Source organism: Eptesicus fuscus, chromosome 10, assembly GCF_027574615.1.
Source record: "Eptesicus fuscus isolate TK198812 chromosome 10, DD_ASM_mEF_20220401, whole genome shotgun sequence".
NCBI classification, from domain to species: domain Eukaryota; kingdom Metazoa; phylum Chordata; class Mammalia; order Chiroptera; family Vespertilionidae; genus Eptesicus; species Eptesicus fuscus.
Window position 1 is genome coordinate 6,956,472 of NC_072482.1, and position 22,254 is coordinate 6,978,725.

A 22,254-nucleotide genomic window follows, 5' to 3' on the forward strand; every position below is an offset into this window, starting at 1 on the left:
AGAAGCTCACGTCTGTCCCCAGCAACGAAACCCAGTGGGAGCCCTGTCGTGCCACTGAAGACGCTCTGCGGGCTCCCGGAACTCCTGGCTAAGCCTGGGGAGTAGCAGTTAAGCAGCATTAGTTACATGTCACCGGTCCAGCCAGACCCACACAGGGAGGCAGACCTGAAACTTCTCTGAGAACTAAATTAAATGGCTCCCGGGAGCTCCGCCTCACACAGGTGTTGGGATTTATGGGGGCAGGAGGGCAGCTGTCCTTCCGAATTGCCCTGGGACAAGGGCCAGTGCAGGGCTGAGAGAGAGGACCCAGGCCAGGCAAGTGAGACAAGCCACCACAAGGAAACCGGAGGTCTCCCAACATCCGCCTCAACGCCCGCCAATTCCCAGAGCCAGGGTGGTGCAGAGGGGTAGCCGGGCCAGGGCCCCAGGACCCCCACTGCCCACGGCCTGTTGCTTATTGTCTACGTGAGACAACGTGGAACTCCTGAGAGGCACATGTCCTCATCACAGAGCAAACCATCCCTGCTCCCGAGGGAGGGGGAAGGGAATGTGCTCAGACCCTGTGCCGCACCTGCTGCATAGTAGGCCTCCAGTACCTGTAATAACCTGTAATAGCCGCCCTACTGTGTGCCAGCTACCACGTGTTTCCCATATATTAACTCATTTAATCTTCATAACAACCTTATGAGGCTGTACTGTTATTATTCCATTTTACAGGCAAATTAACTAAGATAAAAGTCAGAGACACTGAGTGACTTGCCCAAGGTCACACAGCAAGTGAGTGGCAGGGAGAGAAGTGAACCCAGGCAGGTTTTGCTCCCACTCAATGAGGAGCTGAGGTGGTCACCAACCAAGAAGAGGCTGATACTGTGCCTGAGGCTGGAACTATGCCCCAGCCGGTCTCATGCACGTATGCGACTGCCCAGCCTCTGACCTTCTTTGGTGCCTACAGTGCCTTCCGCCTTGTTGACTCTTCCTGTGGGGTCTGGGTGGTTCTACAGGTCAGGTGGCACAGGGGCGTGTCCCTGACCTGTACCTCGGCTCACACTATCCACCTCCAGCCCCTACACACACACACACACACACACACACACACACACACACACACACACACGCACACAGTCCTGGCCCCTCCGGTGATTTCCATAAACATTCATTGATTAACAAGTTGACCCTTCAGCCTAGAGATCTCAGAGCCGAAGGAACCAAATCCTCTCAACCAATGAGAAAACAGAGGCAGGAAACGGAAACGGGGCCGGGGTTCTGACGGGGGTCACACTGCTAATTAGGAAACGGCTGTGACAGAGCCGAGGTGGCAGCAGCACCCTGCTCTCCCAGACGCCTGCCAACGCCGCCTCGGGTCCCTCCTTCCATCAAACCCTCCTCCTCCTGCTCCTGCGTTGTGTCGTGACTTCTCTTTGAAACACTTCACTCATCCGTGGTCTCATTTAATCCCCACTGACCGGTGCACTGATACTATTGCTAACGCCCTCCCCCGTTACAGACAAAGGAGCAGAGCTGCAGAGGGAGGACCTGCCAGCGGCCCCCCGGGATGGGGGCGGGGCCAGGCTGCCAGGAGTGACAGTCACCGGGTCCCCTGCTCAGTCAGGAGTGGTGGCTCTGCAAGCCTGAACGGTCCTAACGTGCCCTTTCGGTGTACGGGATGACGCTCTGCCTGTTTACCAATTCCAGCTGGGTGAAGCTCTGGAGACCCCCTCCCCTGCAAAGCGCCCGTGGCTGTGCCGGCCCAGCCGGTGGCGGCCGAGGACTGCTCTCCGCCGCACCGCTGCCACGCTTCCCGGCCCAGCGCCCCTCATATACTATTGACGGCTCCATCGCTGGGACGCTAAAGGCCCGGCCCAGCCCTTCATGAGTCATGTTCATCGAGATTAAAGACAGAGGCCGGAAAGCCACCAACTTAAACAGACATAGGAAGATGGAATGTGTTTGCTCTAGGAACAGGGCAGGTGGGTGCCCAGGGCGGGGAGGAGGAGGCCGAGGTCTGGGCACCTGGAAGGAGGGCCTGGGTCTCGGAGAGGGGCATAGAGGGCCGGCTTCCATGCCAGGGCCTGTGTGTTTCTGTGCCAGGGCTGCCACCATCTTGGGTCTAGAAAGTTCTCCCAGGATTCTGCAGCACCCCTTGTGGAGTGAGGGAAACCGGCGAGTGAGGAAGGGCTCGCCCGGAGTGGCACAGGGAGAGCAGGCTCGCTGGCCTGCGGCCTCCGGGTGAGGACGGGCAGCGGTGAGCGGAGACCTGCCCCGCGCCGGCCCTGGACAGAGGAGGTTCCCTCTGCCCGACGCCAGCAGCAGCCTGTGAAAATGTACCAAGCTCATAATGAAAGACTTCCGCCTAAAAGCCTGTTCCTAATTAGCCTTTGTTCCGGATAATCTGTCAAATCTCAGCTCCTGGGGAAAGAACCCTTTTACCCACGAGCCTGGCTGCCACGCTGCTGACGAACGCCCTCCACCAGCCCGTCCCCTGGTGGCTGCACCGCTGAGCCCTGGGTCTGGATGCAGATGTGGGGGGAGGGCCCTCAGCAAGCCCCTCCCTAAAGGCACCCCTAAAAGTCTCTAGCTCCTAACAACGACCCCAGGATGTCTGAAATACCATCAGTGGTTCCTTCCTCCTGGGAAAGCACTGGTTACTCACTCAGGGCTTCTTTTCTTTTCTTTTTCATCCTCACCCCGGGATACATTTTTAATAATTGTAGAGAGAGGACAGGAATGGGAGGGAGAGGGGGAGGAGGAAAGAAGAGGGGGAGAGGGAGGGGGAGAGGAAGAGCAATGTGAGGAACATCGATCAGTTGCCTCCCATACATGCTCCTACTGAGGATGTTCCCCGAAACCTAGATACACACGCTGACCAGGAATCAAACCCACACCTTTCGGTGTAGGGGACCTCGCTCCAGACAACTGAGCCACGGCCAGGGCTCGCTCGGGCTTCTTATACGAAGAGCCATTGTTGGACATTGTCTGCTCCGGGCACTGCTCATGAAGGAGCTCATCTCCTCCCGGCAGGTCCTAAGCCTGCGCACTTGCCCCAAAGCCCCAGCTGGGAAGGCGGCAGCTGGGTTTGGATCCAGTCACCTCGGCTTTGGAGCCCACACTCTCAGCAGCTCAGCCGCAACGATGAAGTGCCCTGGACGCTGACGCAAAAGAGGAAATAGATTGATCGGCCCCCGAGGGACCTGGCCTGGAACCTCAGGGTTACTAGGACAGCACGCTCCTTCCTCCAGATGGAGTCTCGGGCTCCTCTAATGCTTTACCCACAAGCAGCAAACGCCTCTGGCTGAACCGGGGGGGGGGGGGGGGGGGGTGGCGGCAGGGCAGCAGGAGTCACACACCCCCAGTTGGCCCTGAGGCACCACATCAAACTTGGAGCCAGAAAAGGCCACTCTGGAAGTGCAGGGGCCTGGGTGAGGGGAGGAGCCGGGAACCAGGCCACCTCACTCCCAGCTCTGCTGCTTTCCAGGCCGAGTCACTGGGCAAACAAAGCAAAGACCCCTTTGTGCCCCTGCTTCCTCTCCTAGGGTGTGGGGAGGCCCGGGGAGCCGGGGGTGCTGCCGATGTGGAGGGTGCACAGGGCGGTAGGAATGTCAGCTGTCTGGTGGCAGTACATAGTTACAATCCTTACAAGTACTGGGCACAGCCAGGCACTGTGCTGATTCTGTCATTTAGTCCCCCCACGGCCCAATGAGCAGGCATGGAAGCCCCGTTTTACTGATGAAAACGAAGGCTCAGCCTGGCTGGTGTGGTTCAGTGGCTGAGCGTCAACCCGTGAATCAAGAGGTCATGGTTCGATTCCCAGTCAGGCCACATGCCCAGGTTGCAGGCTCGATCCCCAATGGGAGGCGTGCAGGAGGCGGCCAATCGATGTTTCTCTCTCATCAATGTTTCTATCATCCCTTTCTCTTCCTTTTCCTAAAATCAATAAAAACATATTTTTCAAACAACAACAACAACAAAAACTAAGGCTCAGAGAGGTTAAGGGAAGGGGCAGAGTAAGGATCTGAAGGGGCACGGGACAGTGTGTCCTCACTGTGCCACAGCGGGTTCTAAAGCCCCAGCATTAAGAACAGGTGCCCAGGACCCATGTGCTCCCTAAGCCAGGCCTTGACTTCTGGCTCCTGACGACGGGGAGTCAGCGCCCTGAAAATTCAGCTGCATGATGGGAGCCAAGACCCCTAAAGGCTGCCCACGGGAGCCACGGCTCAAGAGGGGCCATTGGGCAGGGGGCAGACTCCTCCCCGCAGAAAGGGGGGAGTCCCGGAGCCGGCCGAGCTCTCCTCGGAGTGCGCCTGTCTCCTGCGTTGGGCTTTAGCACGAACAAGGGCCCAGGCGTTACCTAACCATTTTGGTAAAGGCCGATGTCGCACGGCTGGGCCCAGGTCCTGTGTTGTTCATCAGGGACCCTAAATCGGGCTCACGGCCTGGTGGGCAGAGGGTCATTTTGTTTCAAACTCGTGGCCATTGGACAAGCTGGATCCCCACTGCCCTTGCCCACCCGGGTCTCACGCCAGGATCTCCTCCACGAGACCGCACTGTCTTTCTGCTTCTGCCCTTCCCCTGCAACCCACTCCGCACACAGCGGCCGGAGGCTTCTTTCTGAGACACACACCAGGCTGCACCACTCTCCTGCTCAAAACCCTCAAGTCGCTTCCCGTCACACTGCGAGCAGCATGTGAGCTCCGACCTGGCCCGTGACGCCCTCAGGATCCGCCCCTGCCAACCCCTGTGACCACATCACCCACTGTCTTCACTCCTCACACCGCTCAACCTACATGGCCCTCCTGAGCTGACCTCCCACCTCCTGCCAGCGCTCTGGGCCACAGTCTCCCCTCTCACGGGCACACAGGGCGTTCTCACCTCTGGGCTTTGCTCATGCCAGGCCCCATTCCTGCAATGCCCTTTTTTTCTCCCACCGTCCTCAAGTGCCACCTCCTCCGGGGGGCCTCCCCAGCCCGCCTGGCCCTCTCCCTGCTGGGAAGCACTGAGAATCCGCCTCTGTACCAGGGTGGCTCCTGACCCAGTTGTGGTCTGAAACTCGGGGCTTCCCAGAGGATCTGTTCTAATACCCTTACCAAGATGAAGAAAGCGAGGCTTTCAAATCCTTCTGTGTCTGAGGGTGGCCTCCCAGCTCCCCGGACGGTCCTGGAGGGCGGGGAACTCCCTGCTTTACACCCTGGAGGGTAACAGTGTCTTATTCAAGTTACTTCTCTTCTCCTGGCCTCCATGCTCCTATCCATAGAATGGGTAAACTGCCTGGTGCATTGTCTGCGCCCAGGGCCCGTCAATGATACTACTAACAAGAGCTATCTTTTATCAAGTACCTGGCTCCTCCAGCTGATCCTGTGTTATCTCCAATCCTCAGACAACCCAGCAGGTAGATACTGCTCAGGGCCCACTTCACGTGAGGCTCAGAGAGGATACGTGTCTAGTACACGGCAACACAGCTCTAAGTACCAAGGTCCTGACCCAACCTCTGTAAGTCAGGTTTGTCTGACTCCCAAGAGCTGCCCAAGACACCACCACCCTCTGGCTAATGGGGAGAGAACCCCTGTTTCCCAGCCATGTGGCCCCAGGCCAGTTTCTTCACCTGTCTGGGTCTGGGGATGACCTGTACCTGGCCACAGAGCTGCCATAAGGATTAGGGACGATGGGTAAGATGCCGGGCGCATGGCAGGCACAAGTAAAAAATGCCTGTTGTTACAGAGCAGATGTTGTGAACATCTTGGTTGACTCTGACTCTTAAACAATCGGAGTCATTGAGAGCAATGTCGGCTGCTGGGGGAGGGTGTCCGGGGGCTCAGAGAGCTGGAGACCGCAGTCAGATGCAGGCTGGACGGGCCTGGGGGCTTCCCTCTGCAGGAACTGAGCGGCTGCCTGGACGCAGTGGAGGGACAGGGCGAGGGAAGAGGTGGGGGCAGGCCAGGAGGTAGGCGGGAAAAGCCTCGAGCCAAATAGCTTGGGTCTTGTTTTATTGTTTCTATTATTTTAAATTATTTTTTAAATGAGTTTCGTCCATCCTAGGCACGGGAGTTACATTGGAAAGACGCTAACTAGGAGGCCTCGCCTCAATACGTGACCTCATGGGCGCTGGAGAGTCCTGTTAACAGAGGGCAGTGAGCGATGGCTCTTCACAGCCAGCGGGAAGGGTGGAGAGACACGGGTGGTCAGAAGCGTGAACAAGCACTCAGCACTCGCACAGGGTGTGAGAACCTGCAGACACCACGGCCTCACACCTTGGGAGTGTGTGTGAGCTGTTGACGCCCTGGGTCTCTCTCCCCCGAGGCTGTGGTGGCCTGATCCTCACGGACGAGGGAGCATCGTCCCAGGCTGGCTCCAGCGAGCCGCTAGGCAAGGGGCAGGCGGGACCTCACTGAGCTTATGAGGACAGGGGTGTGACTGGGGGCCACTTGCTCAGATTGCATTAGAGTCTGACCTAACCATCAGACCATGTGAAATTGCCAACATTTTCAAACTGCAGGTCCGTGTGGTGGTTCCACCTGACCCGCCGGTGCTTGGGGCAGAAGTCGGCCCGGTGTCGAGGTTGTGCGAGGCAGAGCTGCGCCTGTGCCACCTCTGACCGCGGTGGCTGCTGGTATCGGCCCTGAAGGCCTGATCACTGTGGGCAGCTTCATAACCGGTGGGAATCCCAGCCCTCCCTGAGCTGCGCGGCCTCGCACAAGTCGCTTCAACTTTCCCAGCCTCAGTGTCCGTCTGTGACCCGGGCCAGCCACTTCTCCTCAGGCCACCGCATCGGCACGAGCCAGCAGAGCACGCAGCGTGGGGCCGAGTCGGGGGTCCCTTCCCATGGCCTCTGTGAGGGTACCCCCGTGGGAAGGGTTCTGACACCAGGCGAGGGAGGTGACTCATCTCGAGGTGAAGCCCTGCGCTGTGGTTCTGAGAGACACTGGAGCCAGGGAAAGCCTTCTGGGCAGGAGGAACTAGAGGGAGAGAAGGGACGCTGCCTGCCAGGGTGCGGGGGTGACCTTCAGAGCCAGAGCAGGGAGCACGTGGGGCCTGGAGAGGGCAGGAGCCAGAAAGGCCACCACCCAGAGGGGCAGGTCCCATGGGCAGGCTGACAGGAGATGCCCCACAGCTCACCAGCAGGGGACGGAGGCCCCGGAGAGGCAGGGGGTGGGATGCCGCACTATCGGCGGCCACCCCTCCTGGCAGCCAGGCGCCAAGGTGCGCGCTCTGTTGGGCAGGACAGCGATGGCAGTGTCCCTGGGTCCAGCCGGTCCTGCCAGAGCCCTGATGAGAGTCCCTTCCCACACAGGGTTGGGCTACGTCCCTGCAGCCCTTCTTTTCCTCTGGGCTGGACAAGTGGACGGCACAGGACACACAGCCGGGGTTTTACAGGAAGCCTGCGTATTAGGAGTGCCGCCTGGCGCTCTGAGCTCCCCCGAGGGCAGGCGTGGTGTCGGTCACAGGACCTCGAGTGTGGCCACTTGCGCCGTGACGGAGCGCCCACGTGCTCAGGCTGGGCAACACTGCATTGCCACGGACACTTCCAGGCGTTGTCAAAGCATTCTCTTCCCGAGGTCTCCGAACCCCGATTTACAGGTGAGAACACTGAGACCCAGGTCACAGTGAGTGTCAGAACTGGGAGGGGAACGGGTCTGGGACATCACATTCAGGGCTTCATCTGACAAGGCATCTGACGGTTATTCACGCCGTCCTAAGGGGCCAGGTGGAGAAAAGGGGATGGGTCGCAGGTTATGTAGATCCCAGTGGCTGAACAAAGGTCAACTAGAGAACTGAGGTCAATCTGGGGAGAGGCCTGCAGGGAAGACCACAGCACCCAGCCCACCCAGCCGCTCCTCATCCCGGATGGCCATGACCGCCACCCTGCACCAGGAGACAGAGCCAAGATGCCGGACGCACAGCTGAAACGCAACATGATCTTCACAGACCACACATAGACTGAATCTACCCAAGGACCCTTAAAAACTCAATTTCCAAGTCTGAGCTGAATCCTCTGTGAAGCAGCAGCTCATGTGAGAAAGACACAGCAGCCCCCAACTCCATATGAAGTTGGAAACATCTGTCACAGAGGCAGGTGGGCTACTAGACGGCACGGACAGTGCACGGCCTGAGGGAGCGGGAGACACCATCACAGAGGCAGGTGGGATATTAGACACACGGACAGTGCACGGCCTGAGGGAGGGGGAGACACCGTCACAGAGGCAGGTGGGATACTGGACGGCACGGACAGTGCACGGCCTGAGGGAGCGGGAGACACCGTCACAGAGGCAGGTGGGATATTAGACACACGGACAGTGCACGGCCTGAGGGAGCGGGAGACACAGTCACAGAGGCAGGTGGGATACTGGACGGCACGGACAGTGCACAGCCCTGAGGGAGGGGGAGACACTGTCACAGAGGCAGGTGGGATATTAGACACACGGACAGTGCACGGCCTGAGGGAGCGGGAGACACCGTCACACAGGCAGGTGGGATATTAGACACACGGACAGTGCACGGCCTGGGAAAGATGCAGAATGCGGAGACCTGGGGAGGAGGGTGACTGTCTAGCTCAAGCCCCTGAGGAGGGGCGGCCCATGACTGGGCTGGACAAGTGGACAGCACAGGCCACACACTTGGGGAAGGACAGTGGAGGATAAGCGGGTGTTCTGGGGGGAGGGGGTGCCCGGATTGGTAAAGGGCAAACGACAGTGGTATAAACAGGAACGACTGATAAAAAGAAAAGAAAAAAAGGCCCCACTCTACGTCTGCTGAAAAGCAGACTGGCGGGGCCCATGAGCATCTTCAGACGTGAGGGGAAGAACACGGGGGAGAGGAAACCACCTTGGCGGTGTGGGCCGAAGGAGGGCCGGATGCGGGACAAGCGGAACGGAGCCCTTTATAACTGTTACCGTTGTCACAACGTCGTGGTCTAGAACCTCTTTCTCACCAACCTCTCTGTGCTTGTTTCCTCCTCCAGGAAATGGGACCGAGCACCGTAATAAATAACAATAATAATACCTCCTTCCCAGGGTCGTCGCGAGGATTCAGGGAGAGGCTGGGGGCGTGCTCGGAGCAGAGCCTGGCACACACAGCTCCGGAAGCGTATGCTGTCCCCTCCACTGTTGCTGAGTGTTCCCCCGGATTGAGAGTGAGCCCTGCTGGCTGTGAACAGTGCCTGGTGCCCTCTGTGTAGCCAGCACTCGCCCTGCCACACAGCAGTGCCAGCACAGGCTCACGGAGTCACAGTTACGAGGAGATTATCCCAAATACTTAGCGATGAGCCGTCCTCCTCGCTGGTGTTAAATGTCCAGTGGGCTGAGGTCACTGCAAGTGGTAGGGGTCAATCAGCACCCCTCTCCTCCTTACCCAGGGGCCCTCGGCCAGGACAGCCACCGGGCAGGGGAGAGGCAAGGATCACCCCTGCGCACGCGCGCGCACATAGACACACACACACACACACACACACTTTTCAAATGGGGCCCTTCCCACCCTGCCTCCCCCGGACAGCGGAAGGCCCTTCAAGGCTTGATGCAAATAGTGCTCGACTTCCTGGGCTAAAATCTCATCTCGAGTCAATTTTCATAAAATGTGGTGACAGATTTAGGTGCTGGGAAGATGGAGCTTTCTCCGAAGGCATTAAAATGACCTAAATGGTTAAAATCAGCTGAAACCGGCAGCCAGGGGCTGCGAGAAGAGCTCTCATCCCTCTGCGGCCTGTGCGAGCCGAGCCGGGGCCAGGCCCTGCCTGGGGGGACCCGGGGCCGGCACTTGACCCCGCTGGTCATGGGATGCATCTCCCGGCCAAGATGCCGCTAGCAGACGCTTGCGATGCACCAGCGGTGGCAACTGCTTTCTGTTTACCCGCAAAGGCAGTCCTCCTTCCCAGGGCCGTTCCACAGGGAGGGGCCCAGATGGTTCCTTACGCTCTCCATTCCTGAGACTTGCCTCTGAGGCAAGAAGCAGGACCTCGATACGTGTGAGTGCATCTTCTCTTTGCCCAAACAGCTTGAAGCCTGCCTGCTGGGGGTACTGCCGCCACCCCTAACGCCCCACAATGGCATAGCGATGACTTGGAATTAAACTTACTTGACAAGCAGCCATTGTGGGCAAGAATTCTCTTCCATGAAAAGTGCCCCCTGGCTGCAGGGGGGCTGAGAGACATCCTTGTCACCAGGATTAAGGAATCCAGGGCCAAGAAGCTTGCCTAAGGAAGCTTGTGCTGCTTCACCAACCTACTCCCCAAGCCCACATATTGTTCAGATTCCTCGGGAATGAGCGCCCAGACCTAAATGTCTTTGTCCTGCCATGTCCTCACAAATGTATTGTTTCTGTGCCTAAAAAATGTAAAAAGATGGCTGGATCGTCATTTCAGAGAGCATCATCTTTTATGGTCTGCCATGCACACATATCAAGTCGGTCTTTCCCCTGTTAATCTGGTCTTGTGCCAATTTTATTGAGAGTCCAAGAACTCAAGAAGGGCGGGGCGGGGCGGGGGGGGTTCTCCCCTCCCCAACAGTACCTGTGGCTGAGCTCTGCCACTCACCCCTGGAGGCTGGACACGGTGCTGACTGCCTCTCGGACATGGGGTCAGTCTCCTTGACCTCTAGAGACCCTCCTGCTCTGAACTCTGACCCCAGGACCCCACCTTTTCCTGTATCGTTCAGCCCACACCCTGAATGCCAGCCTCGCTCATCTGCTCCATGTCGGCTCGGGCGTCTCCACTTGCCCCTCTGGATCCACCCCTGCCCTCTCCACCCTGACCTGTGCCCGGAGGCTGACCAGTGTAGACCGCATCAACGTTCCCACCCCCAGGCCTGCCTGTGGCTCCACCCATGGGCGCAGAGAGCGGAGGTGGGAAGAGAGCGAGGCTCCCTGGGCTGACCTTGTCCCTCACCGGGGGCTCCTGCTCCTGTCCTGAAGCCCCCTTACCCCTTAGGCTGTCCACTGCTGCGGCCTCGTGATTCCTCACCCCACTGGCCTCCCTAAATCCTGCCCACTGCTTTATCACATCCACCCCAGCTACCCCAAACCTGGACTGGCCTCTCACTGCGGCCACCCCCCTAAACTGTTGCTGCGGGGCCCCTGTGCTGTGCCCCCCCCGCCCCCCCCCATCCCCAGCTCCACTGAAGCCCAGCTCCCCGGGGACACGCCCACTGCAGTGGGGCCTAGCGCCCTGGCTCAGCCCCTGAGGCCCGTCCTGCCCCTCAGAGAATGGGGAGGTTGATCCCCGAAGTTCCCTCCACCCACATCCTCCCCTTCTCTACATCATGCGCCCCTTAGCCAGAGGGCTGTGTTCAATCAAATCCCATTTTACAAAATCCAGCGAGCTGTTAACACGGTTGTAACTCTCTCCTCCGAACTCCCGCTCTCCTCACCGGTGCCGCTCACGCTTCCCGGCAGGATTATTCACGCCGGTGACTACCCCCTGGTCCCGCTGCTCTCCTGCCGCTCCCTCTCCCCACCCGCACCTGGGCTGCTGCCCAGCACCCCATCAGTGCTTCCTGTTGCAAATATTGACTGGAACAGGGCTGTGCCCGGCGAGGCTCCGGACGATGCTGCTCGATGATATTTACCGAGCGGTGACTACGCCCCAGGCACTCGACGCCCATCTTGTTCCATTCCCACCACAGGCCTGCAGGCAGGTGCTATCCCCGTGTTACACATGCGGAAACTGAGGCACAGACAGGCTAAGCCACTTGCCTGAGGCCCCACCCCCAGGAAGGGCTGGAGCCAGGATCACAGCGCAGGTGCAGCTGACACCCCGCCACACACACCCCCACCCCCGTCTGCCCACTGCGGTGCCCCCGCCCCAGCCCCGAGTGGAGACTGGCCAGGCTGGAGGGGAGTGCCCTTCGGAAGCCCCCCCCCACCCTTTCCTGATGAATCACCCGCTTTCTGTGAAGCCTGGCCCAAAGGCCTCAGAAGTAATTAGTCCCTTTAAAGCAGCTAACGGCTTCCCCCGTGTCGGGTCCACGCTCTAATTGGCGCGTCTCGGAGAGAGTGAGAAAGTAAACGCAGCCCAGCCCCGTGCAGGCATTTCCCAGACAGTTTGTGGGTGAAGGTCAGCCCTTTGGCCACTTGCTCCCCCTACACTGGGGGGGGGGGACAGGGAGGAGGGGCCCTGGCCGCCCACCCACGAGGACGAGGGACAAGGCCTGAGGTCCTGACATTTCCTGGCTGCTCTCACCCTCACCGTGTCATCAGGGAGGGACCCCCCGGGTCTGGCAGGGCCTGGAAGCCAGGCTGAGGGGTGGGACTGATTCAGAGCAGGGGAGTCACTGAAGATTGGTGGGCAGGGGTTCACCTAACCAACCGCTCACAGTAGTCAGGACCTGGGGCGGCTGCCGGGGTGGGACATGGTCTGGAGGCCATGCCCACGGCTGTCAGGCCACGGAGATCACCTCTCTGTCCCCCTCAGATGGGGACTCCCTGAGGGCAGGGCCGTGTCCCCCTCAGATGGGGACTCCCTGAGGGCAGGGCCGTGTCCCCCTCAGACTGGGGCTCCCTGAGGACAGGGTTGTGTCTCCCCTCAGACAGGGGCTCCCTGAGGACAGGGCTGTGTCCCCCTCAGACTGGGGCTCCCCGAGGACAGGGCCGTGTCCCCCTCAGACTGGGGCTCCCTGAGGACAGGGTTGTGTCTCCCCTCAGACAGGGGCTCCCCGAGGACAGGGCCGTGTCCCCCTCAGACTGGGGCTCCCTGAGGACAGGAACTTTCCAGTCCTCCACTGGATTCTTCCTGCAGCAGCAGGGACGAGTCCCCCGTCTGCACACCTCTCTCCTTCCCCCGGGCTCAGAGGCTGCAGTTATGAACATGGGTGGGGGGGGCTGTCTCCAGAGTCAGGTGACCGCCATCAGGGGCCAGCAGACTCCCGCAGGGCCAGGCTGGTGTCTGGGTGGGGAAGGGGCTGGACCTACCTCCCTCCACTGCTTGTTCTCCATCCCTTGAGTATACATGACGCACACTGTGGGGAGAGGAGGGAAAGGGTTAGCATGCCACACAGGCAAGAGAAGGGGGGTCCCTGTGCAGCGGGCCCTGGAGGGGGGGGGCCTCGGGAGGGCGGGCCTGGGCGGCAGGGTGGGGCCTGGGGCATCCTCAGCTTGGAGAATGGAGCCTAGAACATCGGTGTGCCTGGGAGGAGTGCCCCCTGGGAGGGGGTTGGGCCGTTCGCATCTAGGCCTGAGCAAGTGTGAGGCAGGCAGACAGGTGGGCATGATGGGTGACTTGGTGGCAGGTGTGGTAGGAGAGCACCTGAAACTCCAGTCACCCCCAGGGCTCACGGCAGCCTCAGAGGCCTGTCACTGTCACCAGCCCCCGCACCGACGGGCCAGCTGAGGCTGGGAGGAGGCCAGTGGCCTGCTTGAGGTCACATACTTGAGTGGCGCTTCTCTGGGCTAGAACCCCGGACTCCAAAATCAGGGCTCGATCCCCTGGACCACAGCCAACTGGGGCCCCGAAATGTACTGGTTTCCCTGGTTCTGAAAACTCTGGGCCCTGAAACGCTGACCCGCCCCAACCCACTCAGTTGCGTTGAGGCTTCACAAGTGTGGGGGTTGGGAGGGCCAGCCGCCCAGTCCTCTTTCCAGTGTTCGTGAGAACAGCCTGGACGCTCAGTGAGGACTCCAGGGCTGGCCGCTGCAATCGGCACCGTTACCGTGTCAGAGCAGGACTTACGTGGGTCAGACTTGGAGAACATGTCCTTGTCCAAAAGGTTCCTGAAAGAAGGGGAGAGAGGAGGAGTTAGCAGAGCCCATGGTGCGGGGGGAGGGGGGGGTGGGGGGGGGGGCCCTCGGGGATCAGGGCCGTTCCTGAGGCCCGAATTGCCTCCGTTCGTTCGTTTGGCTCATTGCAGCCCACGGGGGGGAGTGGGGGGGACGGTGGGGGGGAGTCCTCGGCTCAGCTTTCTACGAATGTGGCTCCCCACCACCCACCCCGCCTTGCACACTTCACACAGCCCCTCGCTCTTGGGCCACATCTCTCTGTGCCCAAGGTCTTAGCCAGTTCTAGAAGCTCCTCTGTTTCTCAAAAAATAAAAGCAAGCTGTCAAAACGGATCCATCCAGGGTCCTGTTCTCTCAGGGCCCTACTTACAACCAGTTTATCCCGCCATCTCATCTGTGCTGATGGATAATGAACTCTGCCTCCCGGGGATGCAGACCCATCTGGGCAAGGCCACAGCTCACACCGGCCCTGCTAATCAGATTGAAGGCGTGCGGCCAGATGCCGGACCGCGCTGGGGGACTGAGAGGCCTTTGACAGGTGTGAGCCCTCCTGCCTGCCTCTGTGCACTCACAGCTCCGGCTCACGGAGCGCAGCGACGGGCCGGGCACTGCGCTAAGCGCTCTGCAGGTAGCAGCTGCCCCCGAGGTCAGTCCTGGGCAGGCATCCTCCCATCTTACAGATGTGGAAGTGGAGGCACAGGGAGATCAGGCAAGGCCTGTCCCGCACATCTGTGCACGCGTTCACGGTGACCTGCTGCTGGCAGGAAGCACCGCGGGACGTCCCTCGAGCCCTCTGAGCTGTTTCCTCATCGGTGCAATGCAGACAACAGCGCCAGCCTCCGAGGTGCTGGATGCCCTGGGCTGCCTCCTCAGCCCTCCCAGTCCGTCCCCACACATGGTTTCCTCCTGCCGCTCCCCCGGGCCTTTCTCTGGCTGGGGGGCTGCAAATACCAGGAAGTTTTCGCTCAGAGGGCAGCCCTCAACCAATGGTGGGCAGGAGTTGGGACATAAATACTGGCTTCCTCTCTCCCCTCCCCACACCCGCCCCTGAGGCATGCTCCAGTCTCCCAGAGGGGCCCAATGGGACGGAGCCCAGGAAACCTGCCCATTCAAGAGCCCCCACGCCCCATCCCTGAAGCCCCCTGCCTGCTGGAGCTATCCCCCCACCCCAACCTGCTTTTCACACTGCCCTAACCCGAGGCTCTGCCCCGCCAGCTGTCTCAGCCCGTCCCCCTCCCTCCCAGATGTCCCAGGGTCACCTCCCCTTTCACCTCTCCATTCCCACACTCCCCCAGGGCCTCTCTGCCCCCTTGAACCCCCTTCCCAAAGAGGAGAAACACTCAGCACGGTCTGTGTGGCTTCCTAACAGCCAACCCCAAATGTCAGAGCCGATGGACCCTGGGACCATGTGTCTCACCTTCTCCTGAGGAGGGAGCAGGGGCCCAGGGCGGGGAGTGGCCACTCCCCACAGCGAGCAGCGGTAGAGCCAGGGCCTAGCTCTGACCCTGCGTCCGCATCACCAGAACCATCAGGAGTGACAGCTTGTCTGGGCAACCTGACCCCACACTCAATTCAGTCGCCCTCGCTTGGGAGCCAAAGGCCTACTGACAGACAGACAGACAGACAGACAGACAGAGAGCTGCAGTAGCAACCTGGCAGGAGCACATGACATCCCCGCTGCCTGGGGAGGCCCCAGATTGTGCTCATGAATCACTCAGCTCCAGTCCTCACGCAGTCTCCCAGAGATGTCTCTGAGAGAGACCCCCAAATCCCCACCCTCTGCTCCAGTCTCTTCCTTCGGGGCCTCCCCCCCGTGGCACACAACCCCTCTGCTAGCCCCCATCACCCCCCACCACCCCTGCTCCCAGCCAGCTGTCACTCTGGAAACCATGACAAAGCCCCCAGCCCCCGCAGTGAGCAGCAGAGGAAGTGATACTCGGGGCAGCTCTGAAAGGCGGGGCGCAGGGGCTGCAGGTCAGACACCACTTACAGACGCTCAGCCCACCGAGGCGGGCGGGCCTGGACCTGGGTTGGCCTTGCCCTCCTGCAGTGTGCTGGGCTTGGAGGCAGGAGCGCCGTCTTGATTTAAACAGAGACACCAGGCCCCTCTGGGTCTGGCCTGGAACTCAGATTCGGGAAGAAGAAGAGGAGAAGCAGAGGGGCTCGCCCACCCTCCCCGACAAGCGCCAAGCACGCCGAACCACCAGGGCGCAGGCAGCCAGACCCCGAGTGCTTCTCCTCCACCTTCTGCCTTCGGGGAGCTCACAGAGACATTTCCCAACAGGCAATGTATCTCCCAAAAAGAACATAAAACCCTTCAGCTGTCCGCTCGGCAGCCTGGAAATCGGTTTCTTTTGTTCCTCAAATCAAGGCCAGAGAAGCAGACTGAGCCCTGCCTCTCTCTCCCCGGGAAGCCCTTCCAGGGCCTGGCAGCGAGGGCCTGGCTGCCTGCGAGGTCACAGGTTCCCCCCCCCCCCCGCCCCCCGCAAAGGGAGCCCCGGAGAGGCCGGAGCCAGGGAGGGAGCCTGCGGTGCCACCCTCCCTTCCGGGACATTAAAAATGTCTAGAGTAGGAGCTGTCGGAGAGGGGAGGCGAGTCCCGTCCTCAGGGAGCCCCTGTCTGAGGGGGACACGGCCCTGTCCTCAGGGAGCCCCTGTCTGAGGGGGACACGGCCCTGTCCTCAGGGAGCCCCAGTCTGAGGGGGACACAGCCCTGTCCTCAGGGAGCCCCAGTCTGAGGGGGACACAGCCCTGTCCTCAGGGAGCCCCAGTCTGAGGGGGGCCACAGCCCCAGTCTGAGGGGACACGGCCCTGTCCTCAGGGAGCCCCAGTCTGAGGGGACACAGCCCTGTCCTCAGGGAGCCCCCGACGGAGGGGGACACGGCCCTGTCCTCAGGGAGCCCCAGTCTGAGGGGACACAGCCCTGTCCTCAGGGAGCCCCCGACGGAGGGGGACACGGCCCTGTCCTCAGGGAGCCCCCGCCTGAGGAGACCCATTTGCTCCTGGGCAGAGCTGCCGGGTGAACCCATTGCACATCCCTGTTTGTGTCTGAGGCCCCTCGCAGGGATGCGCGGAGCAGGGGCCCTGGCTCCCACAGGAAGAGGCGCGGGGAGAGCCCCGCCCTCAGCTCTCCGGGCCACAGGCCGATCCCTAACAGGGTGCGTGGACCCCTGAAACTGTAGGACAATGTGGCAGGTTGGCACAGCTGGATGCGTTCTTTGGAGGGCTTTCATCGCATTCCCACAGAGGTTCGTCAGGCTACAGAATTAGGAAAACATGTTTATCTTCTTCCCAACAGCCCCTCCCTCCCCCCCCCCCCCCCCCCCGCACCCGCCAACCTCCGAGGAGAGTGGGACGCTCAGAGCGTAGACTTGCAGCTTCCCGCTGGTCCCAAACCCAGCGCTGCCCACTGGTAGCTGTACGGACCGCCCTAGCTCCTTTGTGCCTCGGTATCCCCATCTGTAAAGCGGGGGGGAATAACAGTCCTCTCCTAGGGGGTTCCTGAGAAGAGAGTTCGTATTTGCAAAAGAGCTCGGCAGTGTCCCGCTCACAGGAAGTGCTCGCTCAAGGCCCTCGGGGACCGAGCGGCGCCCGGAGATGCCCGTGTGCTCCCTGCTCGCCAGTGCCGCTGGCGCAGGTGCCCGCGCCCACAGGCCCGGCGGGCGGTGCGGCCCTCCTGCTGGCTGAGCGGACGGGACAGGTGAGCCCGGAGCCCCACAGAGACCCCTGAGCCTGAGGGGCCCGCAAGCAACACCCCATTTCTCTGTGGAGCCGTTCAACACCAAGCATCTGGCCAGCCCCCGCGGCAGGCAAAGAGGACGGCAGGGGCGTGATCTAACCCGCACCCAATCCTTTGTTGGGTACGTGATCTGGGGGACCCTATTCACCCTCCACACCGGTGCCAGGAGGTGGATGTCACCCCAGGCTACGGGCAAGACATCTGGCACTGAGTCGTGCCATTCACCCAGCTTGCCAGGCGGGCGGATGGAGCTCTGGAGCCCAAGGCCATTTGGGGAGCGTCCGCATTACCAAACCCAGGTCTCCACAGCCCTCTCCTGCCCCGGGCCTCCTCAGGGCTGCTCCCCAAGGAAAAGAACTGGGGGCTCTCCCCTCCTCCCGCCCCGGCTCCCCTCCTCGCAGGCAGGAGTCCAGGCGAGGCTCTGAGGGAGCAGGAGGAGAGGGCGCTTGGCAGCCAGCCCCGGCACTCCGTCTCCCCTCTCAGATCCCGCCTCACGTACGCTCTGTCTCCCTGCCAAGCCTCCGCGCCAAGGTCTAAAGAGCAATTTCCCCATGGCTTAGCGAGCGCTCCTTCCTGGGCTATCTGCATTCGGTAATTATTAATTATTGTAATAACTGTCCCTCCCGTGCTGCATGACCAAGGAGAGCGTGCGCTCCGGCTGGCCTGAGCCGCAGCCAAACGGCAGTCTCCCGGGCCACGGGGTAGTTCCGTGCCCCTGGACGAGCGGCTCGACCTCAGTTTCCTCACCCGTGCCGGGGTCACAGACCGCCTTGCGCAGTTGTTGGGAAGCCAAGCGTTTAAAACAGAAATACAGGAAGCGTGCGCGATCCGGTGCCCACGCCCTGTCCCATTCATCGCGTCTTCAAGGTTTCTAGCCCAGAAACACATCCCAAATCTGCCCGCTCCTCCTCACGCCACAGCGCCGTTAGCTCTCATTTGGACGCCGCAGAGGCTCCGGCCTGGCCTTGTGCTTCAATCCCTGCCCCTCTCCCCCTCCCCCAGTCAATTCCCTTAGGCTACCCAGAGGGCAATTTTAGAAGGCCAATCAGATCACATTCCTCCTGTTTAACCCCGCCCCAAACAGAATAATAACAATTATTCTATTACTATTAGAATAAGAAATCAAACTCCTTAGCATGGATCTGCACCCCCCATTTCCTCTCTGACCTCATCCTCTCCACTCCCCTCTGGGGAGTCACACTGCTCCAGCCACACTACCCTCCTGCAGTTTTGCAAGGACGCCAAGGTCTTTCCTGCCACGGGGCCTTTGTACTTGCTCTCTCTCTACCGGAATCACCCTCTCTCCAGACCCTCCTCCAGATGGCTTTCTCCCCCCTGGCTCTCAGCTCAGTGTCACCTGCCCATCCTGTCTAAAGCATCCCCAACAACCACACACTTACTTGCAGAGCACTTATCCCTATCAGACATTATTTCATAAGAAATGTATATATCCTGGCCCGTGTGGCCCAGAGGTTTGAGCATCAACCTATGAACCAGGAGGTCACAGTTCGATTCCTGTCAGGGCACATGCCCGGGTTGCAGGCTCGATCCCCAGTGTGGGGGGGGGGGGGGGGGAAGGTGCAGGCGTGCACGAGGCAGCCAATTACTGATTCTCTTTCATCATTGATCTCTCTCTCTTCTTCTCTGAAATCAATAAAACTATTTTTAAATGTGTGTATTTGTTTATATTCCCCCACCACCAACGCCAATGTGAGTTCTATGAGAGGAGAGAGCTTGTCTATCTTGTTCACACTATATCCTCAGCACTTCGAACTGTGCTCGGCACAGAGAAGCCTCAGTAGCAAATGAGGATTCGTATCAATTATCGAAAGAATGGATGTGTCCGTAGCGATCAATTATTGGTACCCATCATCAGTATTGAGTTTAGTTCTCACATTCCACTTTATACAGGACTTCACAAACATAATCTCTTTTGTCTTCATAACAATCCTACAGGAAGTTAACAGGACCAGTATTTCCCCCATTTTACAGATGGTGCGACTGAGGTAGAGAACTTAAATGACCAGGCCGAGGTTTCAGAGAAGGTAAATGAGGAACTGCACTGACTTTCAGTGTCCTGCCCAGAATTCTTCAGGACCGAACGGCATAAAGCTATCCCACTGGGACCTTCAGGCACTACGCTAGGCCAGCAGAGCTGAGTAACATTAGGGGACAGAGGCCCCTTGCAATGTTTTGAAATCCCACTAAGTCATTTTTTCTTGCCCAGGAGACCGGCAGGAAGAGAGGTAGTCAGGGTTCCAGCTAAGCTGTGCTTGGATCATCAGTCAGTCACCTAACACTGGCTTCCACTGACTGCAGGAAAATCCAGGGAGCCAGTCCTCAGAGGCCCCCCTAGACCCCTGCACCCCAGGAGCCCAAGCAGCCTGTGGGTCCCTTGGACCCCCTCCTTGTGGCAGAGTCCGTGGCTGTCAGCAGCAAGCATGCCTCTCTCCCTGCTGACAGAATCCACGTCGCTTCAAGTATTCTGTACCACCCCCCCCCCGCCCCAATTTATATATTAAAACACTAACCCCCATTGAGATGGTATTTGGAGATGAGCCTTTGGAAGGTAATTAGGGTTGAGGTGGTTGGGTGGGATTATGACGGGATTAGTGCCCTTAAAAATACACACCGGAGAGCGGAGAGCGTGAGAACACAGCAGGAAGGCGGCCACCTGAGGCCCGGAAGAGCGTCTTCCCCAGGACCCGAGCGTGCTGGCGACCAAGCCCACCGTCTTGGACGTCCGTTCTCGGGTCTGTGATAAATACATTTCTGTGGATTGAGCCACCCAATCGATGGCATTTTGTTATGGCGGCCCGAGCTGACTAATATACTCGTCTAGGGGTGTACATGAGACCCAGCTTGGGCCATGGAAATGGAAGGGGAAGTCTGCTGAGATGTTTTGGGAGGGATTGTGCTTCCCAGATCAAAAGAACTTTTCAAAGAGAGGCCTTTGGCCCTATGTCTTGCTTCCTATTTTTGGATGTGGCTGTGATGCCTGGAACAGGCAGCCTTTTTGCAATAACGAGGCCCAGCATTTGGATAATGGCCGAGTACAAAGACAGCTGGGTCCTTGATGGCAAAGTGAGCTGACAAACCATCAGATAACCTCCCTCCAGACTCACTGCGATCTGAGAAACATAAATGTACTCAGTTACTATTAAACTTCCGGTTACCTATAGCCTAAGTATTCCTAACTGCACCTGCCTCCTCTGTGCCCTACGGCTTTACAGCCTTCTTCTCCTCCGCTCCTCCCCGCCTCTCTTCCCAACGGTAGGTCATCTCCAGCGATGGCCGTGGTTCTGAGCAGGGAGATCTGCGGGCTGGGGGAGGAGAGACAGTCTGGGTGCATGGAGGGCAGGCTGCCATCCCGTGACTCTCTGGTCTCTGCTCCTTGGAGATTCCTCCAGTTCTAGGTTTGTATCCCAGAGCCAGAGGCATTCTTGAGCAAGAAAAAACTCTCCCATCCCTGGAAAGAAAACACCTAATTCTTGGTCACACGGTTGGGACCCAGGCCCCTACCGTGATCCTCTTAGAGACCCCATTCCAGCCTTGAAGCTTTGAGATTTGAGGAAAATGAATTTGAACACCCACCCCCCTTCCCAAAACATACTAAATGTGTAACCTTAGCAGGTGCCTTTATCCCCTCTAAGCCCTGATTTCCTTAAAAGGAACTGCTGTCTACCTCACAGGACTGCCGTCAGATTAGAAAGATACACAGTGAGGTAGGGAGAGGTCTGAGATGCACACGCCTGCACAGCCCCCTCCCGAGTGTGGGTGGGGCCTGGGCATAGGATGGGATCGGCACTCCTGTGACTGCTGTTACCTCATATAAGACTGCCCAGCGGACTGGGGAGGACTCTCTGCAGGCTTCGAAGAATAAGCTGTCCTGCTAGGAGCAGCGGGTGGCCCCCGGGAGCTAAGCGCCACCCGGGTCCAACAATCAGCAAAAAAAAAAGGACTTTTAATCTTCCGGCCGCAAGACACTGCATTCTGCCCACAACCTAAATGAGCGTGGCGTGGACGCCCAGCCTCGGAGGAGATCACAGCCCCTGCAGGTGCCTGGCCTTCCGCGGGGGGAGACCCTGAGCGAGGAGCAGTGAGGCCTGGGCTCTCCCCTAGAGGCACAGAGAGATCAGAGATGGCTGTTGCTTTAAGCCGCTAGGAATGTGGCGACGTGTTACACAGGAATTGAAAACCAGAAGAATAATCTCAGTTTGGACCAAACTGCTATTTGAGTAGGCCAAAACAGTTGAGCATGGGCAATTGCACATGGTCCCGCCTAATACAGATGTGAGGTGCCTGGCGCGTAGTAAGTGCTCAACAAACCCCACTGTCATTATTCCCTGGGCTCCACTGGAGAATGCTTGGCTATTCAATGGCTGACAACCTCTTTTTCCTAGCACTGGCTTTGACAGCTGCCCGCTGCCCCCAGGCCCTCCTTCCCGGGAGCCGCCTCCCCTGCCGGTCAGATGAGAGCCTTCCGAGCCCATTCCCGGGCCTTCTGAGAGGCCCAGGGACAGCTCCTGAGCAGGCTGCCTCAGGCAGCAGAACACCAGCCCGAACAGACAGCAGAAAACATCGCTGGGGCAGAGGCAGCCGCTGCCCACCAGCCCCGCGCCAGCTGGCGGGGAGGGCAGCTGCCTGAGGCTCCAGCAGGGCTCAGGGGCGCCAGCCTCTGGACTCCACCCCTGCCCTCCCCGGGGGCCTGGGAGCCCCGCCGCTGAAATGTGCTGTGCTTCTTGCACCCACCGGACCCTGCGGAAGTGCAAAGGTTTCCTGTTACATAAAAAATGCAAATCGCTCTTTTCTAACCAGCAGGCCG

The 22,254-nt window shown here is 59.5% G+C and overlaps 1 protein-coding gene across 1 annotated transcript in view; it reads right to left on the minus strand.

The window, feature by feature from the left end:
* The window catches only part of CPNE5 (copine 5), an 82,558-nt gene that overhangs the window by 56,696 nt on the left and 3,608 nt on the right, over positions 1 to 22,254 (minus strand). The window contains exons 2-3 of the mRNA XM_054722408.1: positions 13,646 to 13,686; positions 12,889 to 12,935 (exon numbers count right to left, since the gene is read on the minus strand). Coding sequence (XP_054578383.1) covers positions 12,889 to 12,935; positions 13,646 to 13,686 — 88 coding nt within the window. The remainder of the gene's footprint in view (positions 1 to 12,888; positions 12,936 to 13,645; positions 13,687 to 22,254) is intronic.